This window comes from Hyla sarda, chromosome 9 (genome assembly GCF_029499605.1).
Source record: "Hyla sarda isolate aHylSar1 chromosome 9, aHylSar1.hap1, whole genome shotgun sequence".
In the NCBI taxonomy this organism is placed as follows: Eukaryota; Metazoa; Chordata; class Amphibia; order Anura; family Hylidae; genus Hyla; species Hyla sarda.
In genome coordinates, this window is record NC_079197.1 from 12,819,973 (window position 1) to 12,838,267 (window position 18,295).

Sequence of the window (18,295 nt, forward strand, 5' to 3'; positions counted from 1 at the left end):
CGCAGACCTTAGATTAGTGTTTTCCAAACAGTGTGTCTCCAGCTGTTGCAAAACTACAACTCCCAGCTTGCCTGGACAGCCTTCAGCTCCTCCGCTATACATCTAGACCCCTCTCCTCCATTATACATCTAGACCCCTCTCCTCCGCTATACATCTAGACCCCTCTCCTCCGCTATACATCTAGACCCCTCTCCTCCGCTATACATCTAGACCCCTCTCCTCCGCTATACATCTAGACCCCTCTCCTCCGCTATACATCTAGACCCCTCTCCTCCGCTATACATCTAGACCCCTCTCCTCCGCTATACATCTAGACCCCTCTCCTCCGCTATACATCTAGACCCCTCTCCTCCGCTATACATCTAGACCCCACTCCTCTGCTATACATCTAGACCCCTCTCCTCCACTATACATCTAGACCCCTCTCCTCCATTATACATCTAGACCCCTCTCCTCCACTATACATCTAGACCCCTCTCCTCCACTATACATCTAGACCCCTCTCCTCCATTATACATCTAGACCCCTCTCCTCCACTATACATCTAGACCCCTCTCCTCCGCTATACATCCAGACCCCTCTCCTCCATTATACATCCAGACCCCTCTCGCCGCTATACATCTAGACCCCTCTCCTCCATTATACATCTAGACCCCTCTCCTCCACTATACATCTAGACCCCTCTCCTCCACTATACATCTAGACCCCTCTCCTCTATTATACATCTAGACCCCTCTCCTCCATTATACATCTAGACCCCTCTCCTCCGCTATACATCCAGACCCCTCTCTTCCATTATACATCTAGACCCCTCTCCTCCGCTATACATCTAGACCCCTCTTCTCCATTATACATCTAGACCCCACTCCTCCGCTATACATCTAGACCCCTCTCCTCCGCTATACATCTAGACCCCACTCCTCCGCTATACATCTAGACCCCTCTCCTCCATTATACATCTAGACCCCTCTCCTCCACTATACATCTAGACCCCTCTCCTCCATTATACATCTAGACCCCTCTCCTCCACTATACATCTAGACCCCTCTCCTCCGCTATACATCCAGACCCCTCTCCTCCTCTACACATCCAGACCCCTCTCCTCCTCTACACATCCAGACCCCTCTCCTCCGCTATACATCCAGACCCCTCTCCTCCGCTATACATCTAGACCCCTCTCCTCCACTATACATCCAGACCCCTCTCCTCCATTATACATCTAGACCCCTCTCCTCCACTATACATCTAGACCCCTCTCCTCCATTATACATCTAGACCCCTCTCCTCCGCTAAACATCTAGACCCCTCTCCTCCATTATACATCTAGACCCCTCTCCTCCACTATACATCTAGACCCCTCTCCTCCGCTATACATCTAGACCCCTCTCCTCCATTATACATCTAGACCCCTTTCATCCATTATACATCTAGACCCCTCTCCTCCACTATACATCTAGACCCCTCTCCTCCATTATACATCTAGACCCCTCTCCTCCACTATACATCCAGACCCCTCTCCTCCACTATACATCTAGACCCCTCTCCTCCACTATACATCTAGACCCCTCTCCTCCATTATACATCTAGACCCCTCTCCTCCATTATACATCTAGACCCCTCTCCTCCACTATACATCTAGACCCCTCTCCTCCACTATACATCTAGACCCCTCTCCTCCGCTATACATCCAGACCCCTCTCCTCCTCTACACATCCAGACCCCTCTCCTCCTCTACACATCCAGACCCCTCTCCTCCGCTATACATCCAGACCCCTCTCCTCCGCTATACATCTAGACCCCTCTCCTCCGCTATACATCTAGACCCCTCTCCTCCACTATACATCCAGACCCCTCTCCTCCATTATACATCTAGACCCCTCTCCTCCACTATACATCTAGACCCCTCTCCTCCATTATACATCTAGACCCCTCTCCTCCGCTAAACATCTAGACCCCTCTCCTCCATTATACATCTAGACCCCTCTCCTCCACTATACATCTAGACCCCTCTCCTCCGCTATACATCTAGACCCCTCTCCTCCATTATACATCTAGACCCCTTTCATCCATTATACATCTAGACCCCTCTCCTCCACTATACATCTAGACCCCTCTCCTCCATTATACATCTAGACCCCTCTCCTCCACTATACATCCAGACCCCTCTCCTCCACTATACATCTAGACCCCTCTCCTCCACTATACATCTAGACCCCTCTCCTCCATTATACATCTAGACCCCTCTCCTCCACTATACATCTAGACCCCTCTCCTCCACTATACATCTAGACCCCTCTCCTCCACTATACATCTAGACCCCTCTCCTCCATTATACATCTAAACCCCTCTCCTCCACTATACATCTAGACCCCTTTCATCCGCTATACATCTAGACCCCTCTCCTCGGCTATACATCTAGACCCCTCTCCTCCATTATACATCTAGACCCCTCTCCTCCGCTATACATCTAGACCCCTCTCCTCCTCTATACATCTAGACCCCTCTCCTCCTCTATACATCTAGACCCCTCTCCTCCGCTATACATCCAGACCCCTCTCCTCCATTATACATCCAGACCCCTCTCCTCCATTATACATCCAGACCCCTCTCCTCCACTATACATCTAGACCCCTCTCCTCCACTATACATCTAGACCCCTCTCCTCCATTATACATCTAGACCCCTTTCATCCACTATACATCTAGACCCCTTTCATCCACTATACATCTAGACCCCTCTCCTCCGCTATACATCTAGACCCCTCTCCTCCTCTATACATCTAGACCCCTCTGCTCCGCTATACATCCAGACCCCTCTCCTCCATTATACATCCAGACCCCTCTCCTCCATTATACATCCAGACCCCTCTCCTCCACTATACATCTAGACCCCTCTCCTCCACTATACATCTAGACCCCTCTCCTCCATTATACATCTAGACCCCTTTCATCCACTATACATCTAGACCCCTTTCATCCACTATACATCTAGACCCCTCTCCTCCGCTATACATCTAGACCCCTCTCCTCCATTATACATCCAGACCCCTCTCCTCCACTATACATCTAGACCCCTCTCCTCCATTATACATCTAGACCCCTCTCCTCCGCTATACATCTAGACCCCTCTCCTCCGCTATACATCTAGACCCCTCTCCTCCACTATACATCTAGATCCCTCTCCTACATTATACATCCAGACCCCTCTCCTCCATTATACATCTAGACCTCTCCTCCGCTATACATCTAGACCCCTCTCCTCCACTATACATCCAGACCCCTCTCCTCCATTATACATCCAGACCCCTATCCTCCATTATACATCTAGACCCCTCTCCTCCATTATACAGCTAGACCCCTCTCCTCCACTATACATCTAGACCCCTCTCCTCCACTATACATCTAGACCCCTCTCCTCCACTATACATCTAGACCCCTCTCCTCCACCATACATCTAGACCCCTCTCCTCCATTATACATCTAGACCCCTCTCCTCCGCTATACATCTAGACCCCTCTCCTCCATTATACATCTAGACCCCTCTCCTCCATTATACATCTAGACCCCTCTCCTCCGCTATACATCTAGACCCCTCTCCTCCATTATACATCTAGACCCCTCTCCTCCATTATACATCTAGACCCCTCTCCTCCGCTATACATCTAGACCCCTCTCCTCCGCTATACATCTAGACCCCTCCCCTCCATTATACATCTAGACCCCTCTCCTCCATTATACATCTAGACCCCTCTCCTCCATTATACATCTAGACCCCTCTCCTCCATTATACATCTAGACCCCTCTCCTCCATTATACATCTAGACCCCTCTCCTCCATTATACATCTAGACCCCTCTCCTCCGCTATACATCTAGACCCCTCTCCTCCGCTATACATCTAGACCCCTCTCCTCCGCTATACATCTAGACCCCTCTCCTCCGCTATACATCTAGACCCCTCTCCTCCGCTATACATCTAGACCCCTCTCCTCCGCTATACATCTAGACCCCTCTCCTCCGCTATACATCTAGACCCCTCTCCTCCGCTATACATCTAGACCCCTCTCCTCCGCTATACATCTAGACCCCTCTCCTCCATTATACATCTAGAACCCTCTCCTCCGCTATACATCTAGACCCCTCTCCTCCACTATACATTCAGACCCCTCTCCTCCATTATACATCTAGACCCCTCTCCTCCATTATACAGCTAGACCCCTCTCCTCCACTATACATCTAGACCCCTCTCCTCCACTATACATCCAGACCCCTCTCCTCAACTATACATCTAGACCCCTCTCCTCCACTATACATCTAGACCCCTCTCCTCCACTATACATCTAGACCCCTCTCCTCCGCTATACATCTAGACCCCTCTCCTCCGCTATACATCCAGACCCCTCTCCTCCATTATACATCCAGACCCCTCTCCTCCATTATACATCTAGACCCCTCTCCTCCACTATACATTCAGACCCCTCTCCTCCATTATACATCCAGACCCCTCTCCTCCATTATACATCTAGACCCCTCTCCTCCATTATACATCTAGACCCCTCTCCTCCACTATACATCTAGACCCCTCTCCTCCACTATACATCCAGACCCCTCTCCTCCATTATACATCTAGACCCCTCTCCTCCATTATACATCTAGACCCCTCTCCTCCACTATACATCCAGACCCCTCTCCTCCATTATACATCTAGACCCCTCTCCTCCATTATACATCTAGACCCCTTTCATCCACTATGATTTGACTTTATATTGCCAGTGGCCACAGGTTGGTGTATACTGGTTTATGTCAATGCTGTGAAGCCAAGCTCATAGATAGGTTAGTGACGTATATAGAGCGAATACTTATTTCTTGCTTGTAACATTGGGAGACACAGAAGACTGTGTTGAAGTGTTGCAACAGCTGGAGGCACATTGTTAGGAAAACAATACTTTAGATCATCTTAAGAGCTAATAGATTGACTCCATTGCATTACTTATCTGTACAGAAGGGTTAACCCTATTGTCTCCAGCGCAGGTAGTAACACCTGACTCACACTTACATCTACTGGTTTAATTTCCCATCAAAAAATGAATTAAAAAGCCGCCGTGATTTTCTTTTCTTTTCCAGCCATATTAATCCTGCATTTTGTCCATTTGTAAACTAATGGAAATGATGTAAACGCAGCCATTAGGGTAATTGGTTTTTTATGTGAGTTTATAAGCAGCCACTTTACTGCGTTTGCTGTTTTCCAAAGGATTCGGGTTCATCGAACCGCGCAATCTGTTTCTCCCCGTTTATCCACGTAAGGACTGACGCTTACGATATTCCCAGGGAAGCCGTTCATATCCGTGCGGAAAATGATTGGATTTTGCACTGGTGATTGGCTTCATGGAGAGCGCCAGCCATTCATCAGCGTCCTCTTATAATTGTATCTGGTGCAGCTAATAAGGTTTTTGGTCATAGTATGTGACTGGGTATTAGACGGACCGGCACAGCGGAGGCCTGGGATATGGGAACTGGACTAAAAAACGGCTCAGCGCGGCCTTATTGGAAGACATTATCATTGTATTTATTCAGAAATGATTTTACCCTATGGTATAGTGATCCTGAATACAGTCATTATCTAATATACAGGGGGAGCAATAAAACACTTGGCTACTCCAGATGCCGAAATATATTATTAATTACGGTATAGTAAAATAAATAATAACAACAACAACAATAATATTAAAATAAAATAAAAATGAATGATAATTAAAATAAAATAAATAATAAAAATCAAACTAAATAGTAAATAATAAAAATCTAACTAAATAGTAAAAAAAAAAAAACTAATAAAAAAATATAAAAATAATAAAACAATAATAATAAAAAAAAATACTACTAATAATAAAATAGTTATAATACGTGGCTGGGTATGAGGTGGACATGGGAACTGGACTAATAATCGGCTCAACAGGGCCTTATTGTAAGAAATGATCATTATATTCATACAAAAATTATTTTTCCCCTACGGTATAGTGATCCTGACGACAGACAGACATTCTGTAGTATACAGGTAGAGCAATAAAACACTGGGTAACTCCAGATGACAAAATATATGATAAAATAATATTCATAAAATTAATAATAATAATAATAATAAAAATAAATAAATTATAATTAAAATAAAACAAAAAAATTATATTTACAATAAAAATAACTTATGAAATAAAAATAATAAATAATAATAAATGATAACCATAAAGCTATAAGGCTAAAAAACAAAGAAGCATTGAGATTTATTTTTCCATGCCAAACAAAAGTTGTGTCTGTATGTAGCCTTAGGGTACGTTCACATGAGTGGATTCCCAACGTGTATTACGCTGTGGATCTGCCGCTAAAGGACCGCTGTGTGCTGCCTTTACAGGTGCCTGCTCGGAGCGGCAATACGCCCCTACATGCAGACACACTGAAGCGATGAGCGAGTCGCTGCGCATGCGCGGTGTACTCACACACATCGCGGCCACTCCCCCTGCTCTTTGAGCTAGGCCGAGAGCTGCCGCGATGTGCGAGTATACTGCGCATGTGTGAGGCAAATCGCACATTGCAGTGTGTCTGCTCGTATTGGAACGCTGGGTTCCCGCGGCGGGGGTCGTGACATCACATCCCCTCTATTCATGTCTATGGGAGGGGGCGTGGAGGCAGTACCCCAGCGATCAGACATCTTATCCCTTATACTTTGGATAGGAATAAGATGTCTAGGGGCGTAGTGTCCTTTTAAAGGGGAAAAAACAAACAACCGTATTGGTTTCGGGATGAGTTTATCAGGGCTGTGGAGTCGGAGTCGAGGAGTCGGACGAAATTTTGGGTACCTGGAATCGGAGTCGGCAAACAATGTACAGACTCCGACTCAGACTCCTACTAAATTTACATTGGAATAAAAAAAAAGCAAGTTTAAATGTCCCAATTCACAAAAAGTTATAATTAATGAATTCTCTACTATAAGAATAAAGACCAATGCATGCAGTGCTTCACGTAACCGCAAAACGAACACGTTAAGTGACTGTGAAGAAGCTTTTCATGTGCTTCACTATATGGCACGCAACGCACAATTAGGAGCAGCAATACTTATACTTTCCATAGTGTTATGTTCTGCTGTTACAGGGAACCCATGGGTAACCTAGCCTCTCACTGATAAGGGATTAAGGAAATATGTTTTTTGCAGGACTAGAGACACTTGTATAAGTGAAGGGAATGGAGGGTCAATAGTTCATCACTGAAGCTGTAAACCATTGGAAAAACTTCTGCCATTCAGCTAAGGCTATAAAAACTTGTAAGCTCGATTGTTAGCTTAAAGGGGTACTCCGCACCTAGACATCTTATTCCCTATCCAAAGGATAGGGGATAAGATGTCAGATCGCCGGGGTCCCGCTGCTGGGGACCCCCGGGATTGCCGCTGCGGCACCGCGCTATTATTACTGCACAGAGCGAGTTCGCTCTGTGTGTAATGACGGGCGATACAGGGGTTGGAGCACCGTTACGTCATGGCTCTGCCCCTCGTGATGTCACGGCCAGCCCCCTCAATACAAGTCTATGGGAGGGGGCGTGGCGGTCTTCACGCCCCCTGCCATAGACTTGCATTAAGAGGGCGTGCCGTGATGTCACGTGGGGCGGAGCTATGACATTACGCTGCTCCGTCCACTGTATCGCTCTGTATCTGTCCCCCGAACTCGCTCTGTGTAGTAATGAAAGCGCGGTGCCGCAGCGGGACCCCGGGGATAAGATGTCTAGGGGCGGAGTACCCCTTTAAACTTTAAACATGACTATGGGATTCTACTAGGGAAATCATGTTTTATAATAAATGCCCCTTCCTTGATCCTCCCACTGCCCTATCTTCAGCAGCAGATCAGCACACAAACTGTTCAATACAGTAGACTGTTGGCTTCCCAGCCAGTAGTCCTGTGGTAATGACAGGTATGTTACCTTTCTTTCCTTCAAGGAATGTATAAAATACATTCGCATATTAATACAGAGGAGTCGGAGTCGGAGTCGGAAGTACAGAAAACTCCGGAGTCGGAACATTTATCTACCGACTCCACAGCCCTGGAGTTTATTGGCAGTGCAGTTGTAATAAGTGAGACACGTTCTTACACTTCTGATCTGTTTACACCGCACTGTCAATAACCATGTTGCAAAATGGAGCCAGTGCATGTTTTTTCCTCTCCTTGACTTTCCAATCTTAATAAAAAAGTCTGTCCGGGAATTCTGGGAGTTGTAGTTTTGCAACAGATGGAGGCACCCTGGTTGGGAAACACCGGCATAGAGGTTTTCACACAGTTACTCAAATCTTCCAATCTACGCAGTGAGCGCCACCTAGTGGTGGCCAGAGCTTTATCATGTAACTCTATGACTGTGGGAAGCAGAAGATCCAGAGGCCAATGTATGAAGATTTATTAAGAAATGGTGAATATTAAAGGGGTATTCCATGAAAAAACATTTTTCTTCTTATCAACTGGCTCCAGAAAGATGAACAAAATATCAAAACAGCTCAAAGCTCACAACAAAAATTGTACAAGGTTAACTGGGTGCACCTGTACCCTCAGGTGAAATGACAATGGAATGTAAAATAATTGAGTTCCCAGTCCTCAAATACCTCTGCCAAAAAGGTTGTACAATGGATGTTTGGAAAGAGGAATACATTTTATTATAAATAACTTTTACACATAAAATTTCTCACAGGACTCGGGTGATATAACATAATATAACATAAAAATCTACTTGATAATAAATGGACAATCTAAAAAAAGAGAAACCTGTAAGATACAAGAAAAATGTCCAGTGTGTATGGAAGGACACTTCTGAATATATATATAACTGCAATAGTGATTGATCGCAATTCACATTCAATAGCTTCGTATTCAATAATGCGGTATCTGGAATAATCGCCGTCCACCACAGTGATATGCGGTGGTATATGAAATAGTACCTGGCAGGGTGAACAGATGGAGGCACACACAGTGATATGCGGTGGTATATGAAAGAGTACCTGGCAGGGTACACAGATGGATACAGCTGGAACAGTGTGGCGGCAGGAGCGGCAGAATTTTCAATCTAATAGCGGTCAGCTAGTAATCCAGGTAAAGTTCCTAAATAAAAAGTCCTTCCTTAGCACCTTGTTCAGACAGGGTAGGTAGGCCAAACGCGTTTCGGGGCATGGACAAGTGAGAGCACACTTGTTCTTGATTCTAAAGCCACTGAGGAAGGGGCTAGACACTTGTCCATGACCCGAAACGCGTTTTGCCTACCTACCCTGTCTGAACAAGGTGCTAAGGAAGGACTTTTTATTTAGGAACTTTACCTGGATTACTAGCTGACCGCTATTAGATAGAAAATTCTGCCGCTCCTGCCGCCACACTGTTCCAGCTGTATCCATCTGTGTACCCTGCCAGGTACAATTTCATATACCACCACATACCACCGTGTGTGCCTCCATCTGTGTACCCTGCCAGGTACTATTTCATATACCACCACATACCACTGTGTGTGCCTCCATCTGTGTACCCTGCCTGGTACTATTTCATATACCACCGCATACCACCGTGTGTGCCTCAAACTGTGTACCCTGCCAGGTACTATTTCATATACCACCACATACCACTGTGTGTGCCTCCCTCTGTGTACCCTGCCAGGTACTATTTCATATACCACCACATACCACTGTGTGTGCCTCCCTCTGTGTATCCTGCCATGTACTATTTCATATACCACCACATACCACTGTGTGTGCCTCCATCTGTGTATTCTGCCAGGTACTATTTCATATACCACCGCATACCACCGTGTGTGCCTCCATCTGTGTACCCTGCCAGGTACTATTTCATATACCACCACATACCACTGTGTGTGCCTCCATCTGTGTACCCTGCCAGGTACTATTTCATATACCACCACATATCACTGTGTGTGCCTCCATCTGTGTACCCTGCCAGGTACTATTTCATATACCACCACATACCACTGTGTGTGCCTCCCTCTGTGTACCCTGCCAGGTACTATTTCATATACCACCACATACCACTGTGTGTGCCTCCCTCTGTGTACCCTGCCAGGTACTATTTCATATACCACCGCATACCACCGTGTGTGCCTCCATCTGTGTACCCTGCCAGGTACTATTTCATATACCACCACATATCACTGTGTGTGCCTCCCTCTGTGTACCCTGCCATGTACTATTTCATATACCACCACATACCACTGTGTGTGCCTCCCTCTGTGTACCCTGCCAGGTACTATTTCATATACCACCACATACCACTGTGTGTGCCTCCATCTGTGTACCCTGCCAGGTACTATTTCATCTACCACCACATACCACCGTGTGTGCCTCCATCTGTGTACCCTGCCAGGTACTATTTCATATACCACCACATATCACTGTGTGTGCCTCCATCTGTGTACCCTGCCAGGTACTATTTCATATACCACCACATACCACTGTGTGTGCCTCCCTCTGTGTACCCTGCCAGGTACTATTTCATATACCACCACATACCACCGTGTGTGCCTCCCTCTGTGTACCCTTCCAGGTACTATTTCATATACCACCACATATCACTGTGTGTGCCTCCATCTGTGTATTCTGCCAGGTACTATTTCATATACCACCGCATACCACCGTGTGTGCCTCCATCTGTGTACCCTGCCAGGTACTATTTCATATACCACCACATACCACTGTGTGTGCCTCCATCTGTGTATTCTGCCAGGTACTATTTCATATACCACCGCATACCACCGTGTGTGCCTCCATCCGTGTACCCTGCCAGGTACTATTTCATATACCACCACATACCACTGTGTGTGCCTCCATCTGTGTACCCTGCCAGGTACTATTTCATCTACCACCACATACCACCGTGTGTGCCTCCATCTGTGTACCCTGCCAGGTACTATTTCATATACCACCACATACCACTGTGTGTCTCCAGCGCTTCAAAATCACTGGAGCTCTGCCGGCCGCAGCAGAAACAGCTGATTGAGTGACGTCAGACGCCGCTTTCACTAACCATCTACACGCTCCCGGTCTGGAGCTCCTTAGCTGTACAGTGACCCCCCAACCTACGATGGAATTTCAACATACGATGCTTTTGTATGTCGGGGCCATCGCATAAACGGTTATTTGGCAGCGCAGACTGCTTCACTGCCACCGGATAGCAGTTTAAGGTGCCCCGTGTGCTCCGGTGATGGTCACTCACCTGTTCCCGGCGCTCCGGGCCGTTCTCTTCAGGATCCCCTGCATCGCCGTCGCTCTCGCGGCGTGCACATCGACATGATGACAGTGATAAAGAGCGACGATCCCAGGCAGCAGAGATGGTCCGGAGCGGCGGCGACAGCGATGGAGGGCGACATCCAGGGCAGCGGTGACGGTCCGGAGCGGCAGGGACAGATGAGTATATCGTCCTATTCTTTACATTGCACGGATCCCTCAACATACGATGGTTTCAACTAACGATGGTTCATTTGGAACGGATTACCATCGTATGTTGAGGGACCACTGTATACTGTTCCGGCAGAGTCTCAATATTATTTACTCTATACCGGCAACTTTTACATACATCGGCGGAGCCTTTACAGAGTGGTGGACGGCGATTATTCGAGGAGCGGTGAGCGGTACATATTACCATCAGTTATTCAGATACCGCATTATTGAATACGAAGCTATGGAATGTGAATTGCGACCAATCACTATTGCAGTTATATATATATTCAGAAGTGTCCTTCCATACACACTGGACATTTTTCTTGTATCTTACAGGTTTCCCTTTTCATAGATTGTCCATTTATTATCAAGTAGATTTTTATGTTATTTTATGTTATATCACACAGGCCCTGGGAGAAATTTTATGTGTAAAAGTTATTTATAATAAAATGTATTCATCTTTCCAAACATCCATTGTACAACCTTTTTGGCTGAGGTATTTGAGGACTGAGAACTCTATTAGATTTGTAAATTACTTTTATCAAAATCTTAATCGTACCTGTACTTATCAGCTGCTGAAGTTGACTTGTTCTTTTCTGTCTGACCACAGTGCTCTCTGCTGACACCTCTCTGTCTGTCTCAGGAACTGTCCAGAGTAGCAGCAAATCCCCATAGCAAACCTCTTCTGCTCTGGAAAGTTCCTGAGACAGACAGAGGTGTCAGCAGAGAGGACTGTTGTCAGACAGAAAATAACAACTCAACTTCAGCAACTGATAAGTACTGGAAGGATTAATATTTTTTTTAATAGAAGTAATTTACAAATTTGTTCAATTTTCTTGAGCCAGTTTATATGAAGAAATGTTTTTTTCATGGAATACCCCTTTAACATTAATAAAAGAAAATAACCTATGTATCTGAGTGCTCAGTGGAGGAAAGGGACTATTCTGAGTTTTGCTGACACGCTAGGATTTCTGTGTACACCCTGGGTCAGAGGTGATACAGTCGACTATCAAAAACCAGATGACCCCACAGTGGAGTGAAGCACACACTAACCTGTCCGGGTTTTACTATTTGTCAGGATCTCTTGTAGACGTTCCTGCAGTTTATCCGCCCTCTTCCTCTCCAGGTGCAGCTGTCTTTTCAGGTCCTTTAGCTGTGAGGAAAGGAAAATATACATATATAAGATCAAAAATACAAATATAGTCTAATGATAGACATCAATATTGTAATGTATTTAGTGCAAACCGTGTAATAAATGCTGTAAAATACACAATATGAGGGATATATATATATATATATATATATATATATATATATATATATATATGTATATATATATATATATATATATATATATACTGTATACCGTATTTTTCGCCCTATAGGACGCACCGGCGTATAAGACGCACCCAATTTATAGGTGCAAAATCTTAAAAAAATTAGATTTTGAACCCAATAGTGGTCTTCAACCTGCGGACCTCCAGATGTTGCAAAACTACAACTCCCAGCATGCCGGGACAGCCGTTGGCTGTCCGGGCATGCTGGGAGTTGTAGTTTTGCAACATCTGGAGGTCTGCAGATTGAAGACCACTGCATAGGAGGTAATACTCACGTGTCCCCGCCGCTCCGGACCCGTCACCGCTGCCCTGGATGTCGCTCCATCGCTGTCCCCGTCGCTCCGGAACGTCTCTGCTGCCGGCCGGGTATCCTCGCTCTCCGTCGCCGCCATCACGTCGTTACGCACGCCGACGCACGTACGCGATGACGTGATGACAAGGAAGGAGAGCGCCGGCCATACAGGGGATCCCTGAACGGAGAAGCCACCGAGGAGGCAGGTAAGGTCCCTCCCGGTGTCCTGTAAGCACTAACCCGGCTATTTAGTCGGGCTGTTCGGGACCGCCGCGGTGAAATTTCACCGCGGCGGTCCAAAACAGCCAGACTGAACAGCCGAGTTAGTGTCACTTTCCCTTCAGACGCGGCGGTCAGCTTTGATCGCTGCGTCTGAAGGGTTAATACAGGGCATCACCGCGATCGGTGATGTCCTGTATTAGCCGCGGGTCCCGGCCGTTGATGGCCGCAGAGACAGCCGCGATAGGGGTGTATTCGCCGTTTAAGACGCCCCGACTATTCCCCCCCCAGTTTTGGGGAAGAAAAAGTGCGTCTTATACGGCGAAAAATACGGTATATATATATATATATATATATATATAATTAATTCCCATGTCACGGTTTATAATATATATTCATCCTATCCCAGCTCTGCTCATTGGCTGTTAATAATAAACCCTACCTGTAAACCCCGCAGGACATGACCTCAAATCTCTGTGACCTAAATAAAAGAGCTAAGTCTACCAAGGGAACACTCTTCAGAATTATACTATACTTATATGTACAGTCACTAATGGGGCCGTCTCATCACATATCCAATGTTCCCTTAAAAACTCCGGTAAAGTTTCCTGAATGATCAGGCAGAGCAATGAGGCCGCTCTCTGCCCAATCATAGAGAACGCTGTCTACAGTCCTCACTTCTCTTCCCTGCATTCATCTACATGACCATTGCTGGGAGGAAACAGAAAGCTGAATTATCGATGTGCAGCTTCCTGCTACGGATCAAAGTCAGGAGAAAGGGAATATGAAAGGGAGAAAACAGTCAGAGAGAGAAGAGGTGTAAAAGGCATTCTACAAGTGTAGCAGTCTGTGAGAGGAGGGGCATACATATATATATATATATATATATATATGCCCCTTCTCACATACATACAGTCTGTAAAAGAGGGGAAATAAGGAGCAGTATGTGAGAGGGGGATAAGGGGCAGTCTGTGAGGGGGGGGGATAAGGAGCAGTCTGTGAGAGGGGAGATAAGGAGCAGTCTGTGAGAGGGGGGATAAGGAGCAGTCTGTGAGAGGGGGGATAAGGAGCAGTCTGTGAGAGGGGGGATAAGGAGCAGTCTGTGAGAGGGGGGATAAGGAGCAGAATGAGAGAGGGGGGATAAGGGGAAGTCTGTGAGGGGGGGATAAGGAGCAGTGTGTGAGAGGGGGGATAAGGAGCAGTCTGTGAGAGGGGGGGATAAGGAGCAGTCTGTGAGAGGGGGGATAAGGAGCAGTCTGTGAGAGGGGGGATAAGGAGCAGTCTGTGAGAGGGGGGGATAAGGAGCAGTCTGTGAGAGGGGGGGATAAGGAGCAGTCTGTGAGAGGGGGGATAAGGGGCAGTCTGAGAGAGGGGGGGATAAGGGGAAGTCTGTGAGGGGGGATAAGGAGCAGTGTGTGTGAGGGGGGGATAAGGAGCAGTGTGTGAGAGGGGGGGATAAGGAGCAGTGTGTGAGAGGGGGGGATAAGGAGCAGTCTGTGAGAGGGGGGATAAGGAGCAGTCTGTGAGAGGGGGGGATAAGGAGCAGTCTGTGAGAGGGGGATAAGGAGCAGTCTGTGAGAGGGGGGGATAAGGAGCAGTCTGTGAGAGGGGGGATAAGGAGCAGTCTGTGAGGGGGGGGGATAAGGAGCAGTCTGTGAGAGGGGGGATAAGGAGCAGTCTGTGAGAGGGGGGATAAGGAGCAATCTGTGAGAGGGGGGATAAGGAGCAGTCTGTGAGAGGGGGGATAAGGAGCAGTCTGTGAGAGGGGGGATAAGGAGCAGTCTGTGAGAGGGGGGATAAGGAGCAGTCTGTGAGAGGGGGGATAAGGAGCAGTCTGTGAGAGGGGGGATAAGGAGCAGTCTGTGAGAGGGGGGATAAGGAGCAGTCTGTGAGAGGGGGGATAAGGAGCAGTCTGTGAGAGGGGGGATAAGGAGCAGTCTGTGAGAGGGGGGATAAGGAGCAGTACATGAGAGGGGAAATAAGGAGCAGTCTGTGAGAGGGGAAATAGGAAGAAGTCTGTGAAAGGGCGAATAAGAACCAGTCTGTGAGTGGGGGCATACATTGCAGTCTTAAAGAAAGGAATAAGCAGCAGTCTGTGAGTGAGAAGACATACATGGCAGGCTGCGAGTAAGGGGAAATAAGGAGCAGTCTGGGAGTCAGTCAGCATCCGGATGATAGTGGCGCCCGCTCCCTTCCCCTGTCATTCGCATATTCGGTCGCATGTGCGTTCAGGGCTTGGAGCAGAGACTATCGGCAGTGTGTTCGCATTTTCGTTCGCATGTAGTTTCACCGCGGGCCCTGTATGGACTTAGCTCCGCCTACCTGTGGCCGGCGGGGATTCTTCAGAGCGCGCGATTTGTCACAGCTCAGTGCTGTGCGTGCGCAGGGGGATTTTCAGGGCAAATCAGTGGCACCCTTGATTTATCTCGGCGCATTTCTTCCACTGGTCGGACAATTGTCAGCCCCTCTCTCCCAATCAGCTGCACTCGGGTTCTCCTCACTGCAGCTGCCCTGTTGGGGCACGGACTTGGGTGGATCTGTTGCTTTTTTCTATGTCTGAGCCCAGTCCTGTTCTTCCCTCTACACAGTTAGATGGGAAGTTGCTTATTACACCTGTAAGGTCTATCACGCTAAAATACCTGGTTCTACTGAACCCATTTGTTCTGCCTGCACCACTGTCCCCCCAGACCCCCGTGGGTTCGGCCATCCCTCCAGTCCGGGTATCCTCAGGTCTCCCGTTCTCTGGTGACTGCCTTGGAGAGGTCCTCCCTACACCGGCCCTTCAGAGGGACCCATGCTCCAAAGCTGGAGATTTTCTGTGTTCTGCTTCCATGCAGTCGGGCCGCTGTGCTGCCTTTGCCACAGGCAACCTGGTAGCTCTCCGTTGCTCCATGTGGCTTAAAGCCTGGGATGCAGATGCCGCCTACAAGAAATCTCTGACTGAACTTCCTTTTACTGGTTCTCGGCTTTTTGGTAAGCACCTAGTTGAGATAATCTCAGAGGCGACGGGCGGAAAGAGTTCCTTATTACCTCAGAATAAGTCTCGCAGCACTACTTCCCAACTGAAGTCCTCCTCCTTCTGGTCCTTTCGGACTTTTGGTACTAAGGCAGTTCGGGGCGCATTCCGGTCCCTTTTCATCCAGGGAATAATTGTCCCAGTTCCTTCCGGGGAATGTTTTGAGGTTTTTACTCCAACCTCTTCGTGGTCCCCAAGAAAGGCGTTTCTGTTCGCCCAACCTTGGATCTCGAGCATCTCAACCAGCATCTTCTACTCCTCCATTTCCAAATGGAGACTCTCTGTTCGGTGGTGGTGTTCATGGATCAAGGGGAGTTTCTTTCCTTGGTGGACATCAGGGATGCCTATCTCCACATTCCAATATTTCCCGGTCATCAGCGGTACCTCCGCTTGCAGTTCCGGAAGGCCATTTTTCAATTTGTGGCTCTCCCCTTTGGTCTGGCCACTGCTCCGCGGGTCCTTACCAAGGTCCTGGCGCCTGTGATAGCCCTTTTATGGACAAAAGGTGTCTCAGTGATTCCTTACTTGGATGACCTCCTGAACAGAGCTCAGAATCTGGAGAGTCTTGGTCTCAACCTCCAGGCCTTGTCTCGCTTCGGTTGGATGGTCAATCAAGACAAGTCCAACCTCTCTCCTACCCAGTCTCTAGTTTTCCATGGGCTCCAGTTCGACACGGCCTCTGCTGCTTTAGACTCCCACCGGACAATCGGCTGACTCTCTTGTCAGGAGTCCGATTACTTTGGCACCCTGCACCAGTTTCCATTCGCTTTTGCATGGAAGCTCTGGGTCGGATGGTGGCGGCCATGGAGGCCATGCCATTCGCCCAGTTTTATTATCGACCTCTTCAACTGTCGATTCTCTCCTGGTGGGACAGGGGATAAGATGGGGATAAGATGTATGATCGCAGGGATCCTGCTGCTGGGGACCCCCGCGATCTTGGTGCCGGGCGCTGCGTTGGAGACGTGATGTCATGGCCATGCCCCCTAGTGACGCCACACCCCTCCATTCATGTCTATGGGAGGGAGCGTGACGGCCATCACGCCCCCTACCACAGTTATGAATGGAGTGGTGTGGCCGTGACGTCACGTCTCGGACGCAGCGCCCAGCACAGAATGCCGGGTGCTGCACAGAGATCGCGGGGGGTCCCACGATACATACATCTTATCCCCTATACCAGTGGTCTTCAACCTGCGGACCTCCAGATGTTGCAAAACTACAACTCCCAGCATGCCCGGACAGCCGTTGGCTGTCCGGGCATGCTGGGAGTTGTAGTTTTGCAGCATCTGGAGGTCCGCAGGTTGAAGACCACTGCCCTATACTTGGATAGCGGATAAGATGTATAAAGCCGGAACTTTGATCATCACCCCCAAACTATAAGAGGCAGCGCTATCACTGAGGAAGTTACTGCTGACGACCATTCATCGACCAGATGCGTTGGCGCAAGAACTGCTGCTATGTAGCTCTCCGCCATGGATCAAAGAGGCGACCCCTCAGTAATAAGGACATATACTCACTGCTGAACTGCCCTTCTTCTCCAGGATTCTCTGTCCATCTGCTGCATCCTTAATATCCTGATGATGAAAACACAAATTCAATACACATAATGTCCCCCTGAATGAATAAAGATTTCTACCACCCCTGATCTCACCTGTTTTAGTCGCTCTATTGTTTCATTCAGACCATCCTTGTCTTTCTCTGAAGCCTTTATTTGTTCCGTCAGTGTCTCCAGCTCCTGATCCTTAACCTGTTGAGGGAAGTAAGACATAGTCAGCTGCAAGGAACATGTCACCAATTAAAGTGGTACTCCGCCCCTAGACATCTTATCCCCTATCCAAAGGATAGGGGATAAGATGTCAGATCGCAGGGGTGCTGCAGCTGGGGACCCCCGGGATCTACCATGCAGCACCCACCTTTAGGGGCTTCTGGAACCGCTGGAGGTCCTCAGGCTGAGTCCATCTAGACCACGAGGACGG

The 18,295-nt window shown here is 47.8% G+C and overlaps 1 protein-coding gene across 3 annotated transcripts in view; it reads right to left on the reverse strand.

The window, feature by feature from the left end:
• GRIPAP1 (GRIP1 associated protein 1) overlaps nt 1-18,295 on the reverse strand; it is a 98,996-nt gene that overhangs the window by 45,650 nt on the left and 35,051 nt on the right. For all 3 annotated transcript variants that reach the window (XM_056540894.1, XM_056540895.1, XM_056540892.1), the window contains 3 exons: nt 17,971-18,066; nt 17,837-17,893; nt 12,512-12,611 (listed from right to left, as the gene is read on the reverse strand). In XM_056540894.1, the coding sequence (XP_056396869.1) occupies nt 12,512-12,611; nt 17,837-17,893; nt 17,971-18,066 (253 nt within the window). The remainder of the gene's footprint in view (nt 1-12,511; nt 12,612-17,836; nt 17,894-17,970; nt 18,067-18,295) is intronic.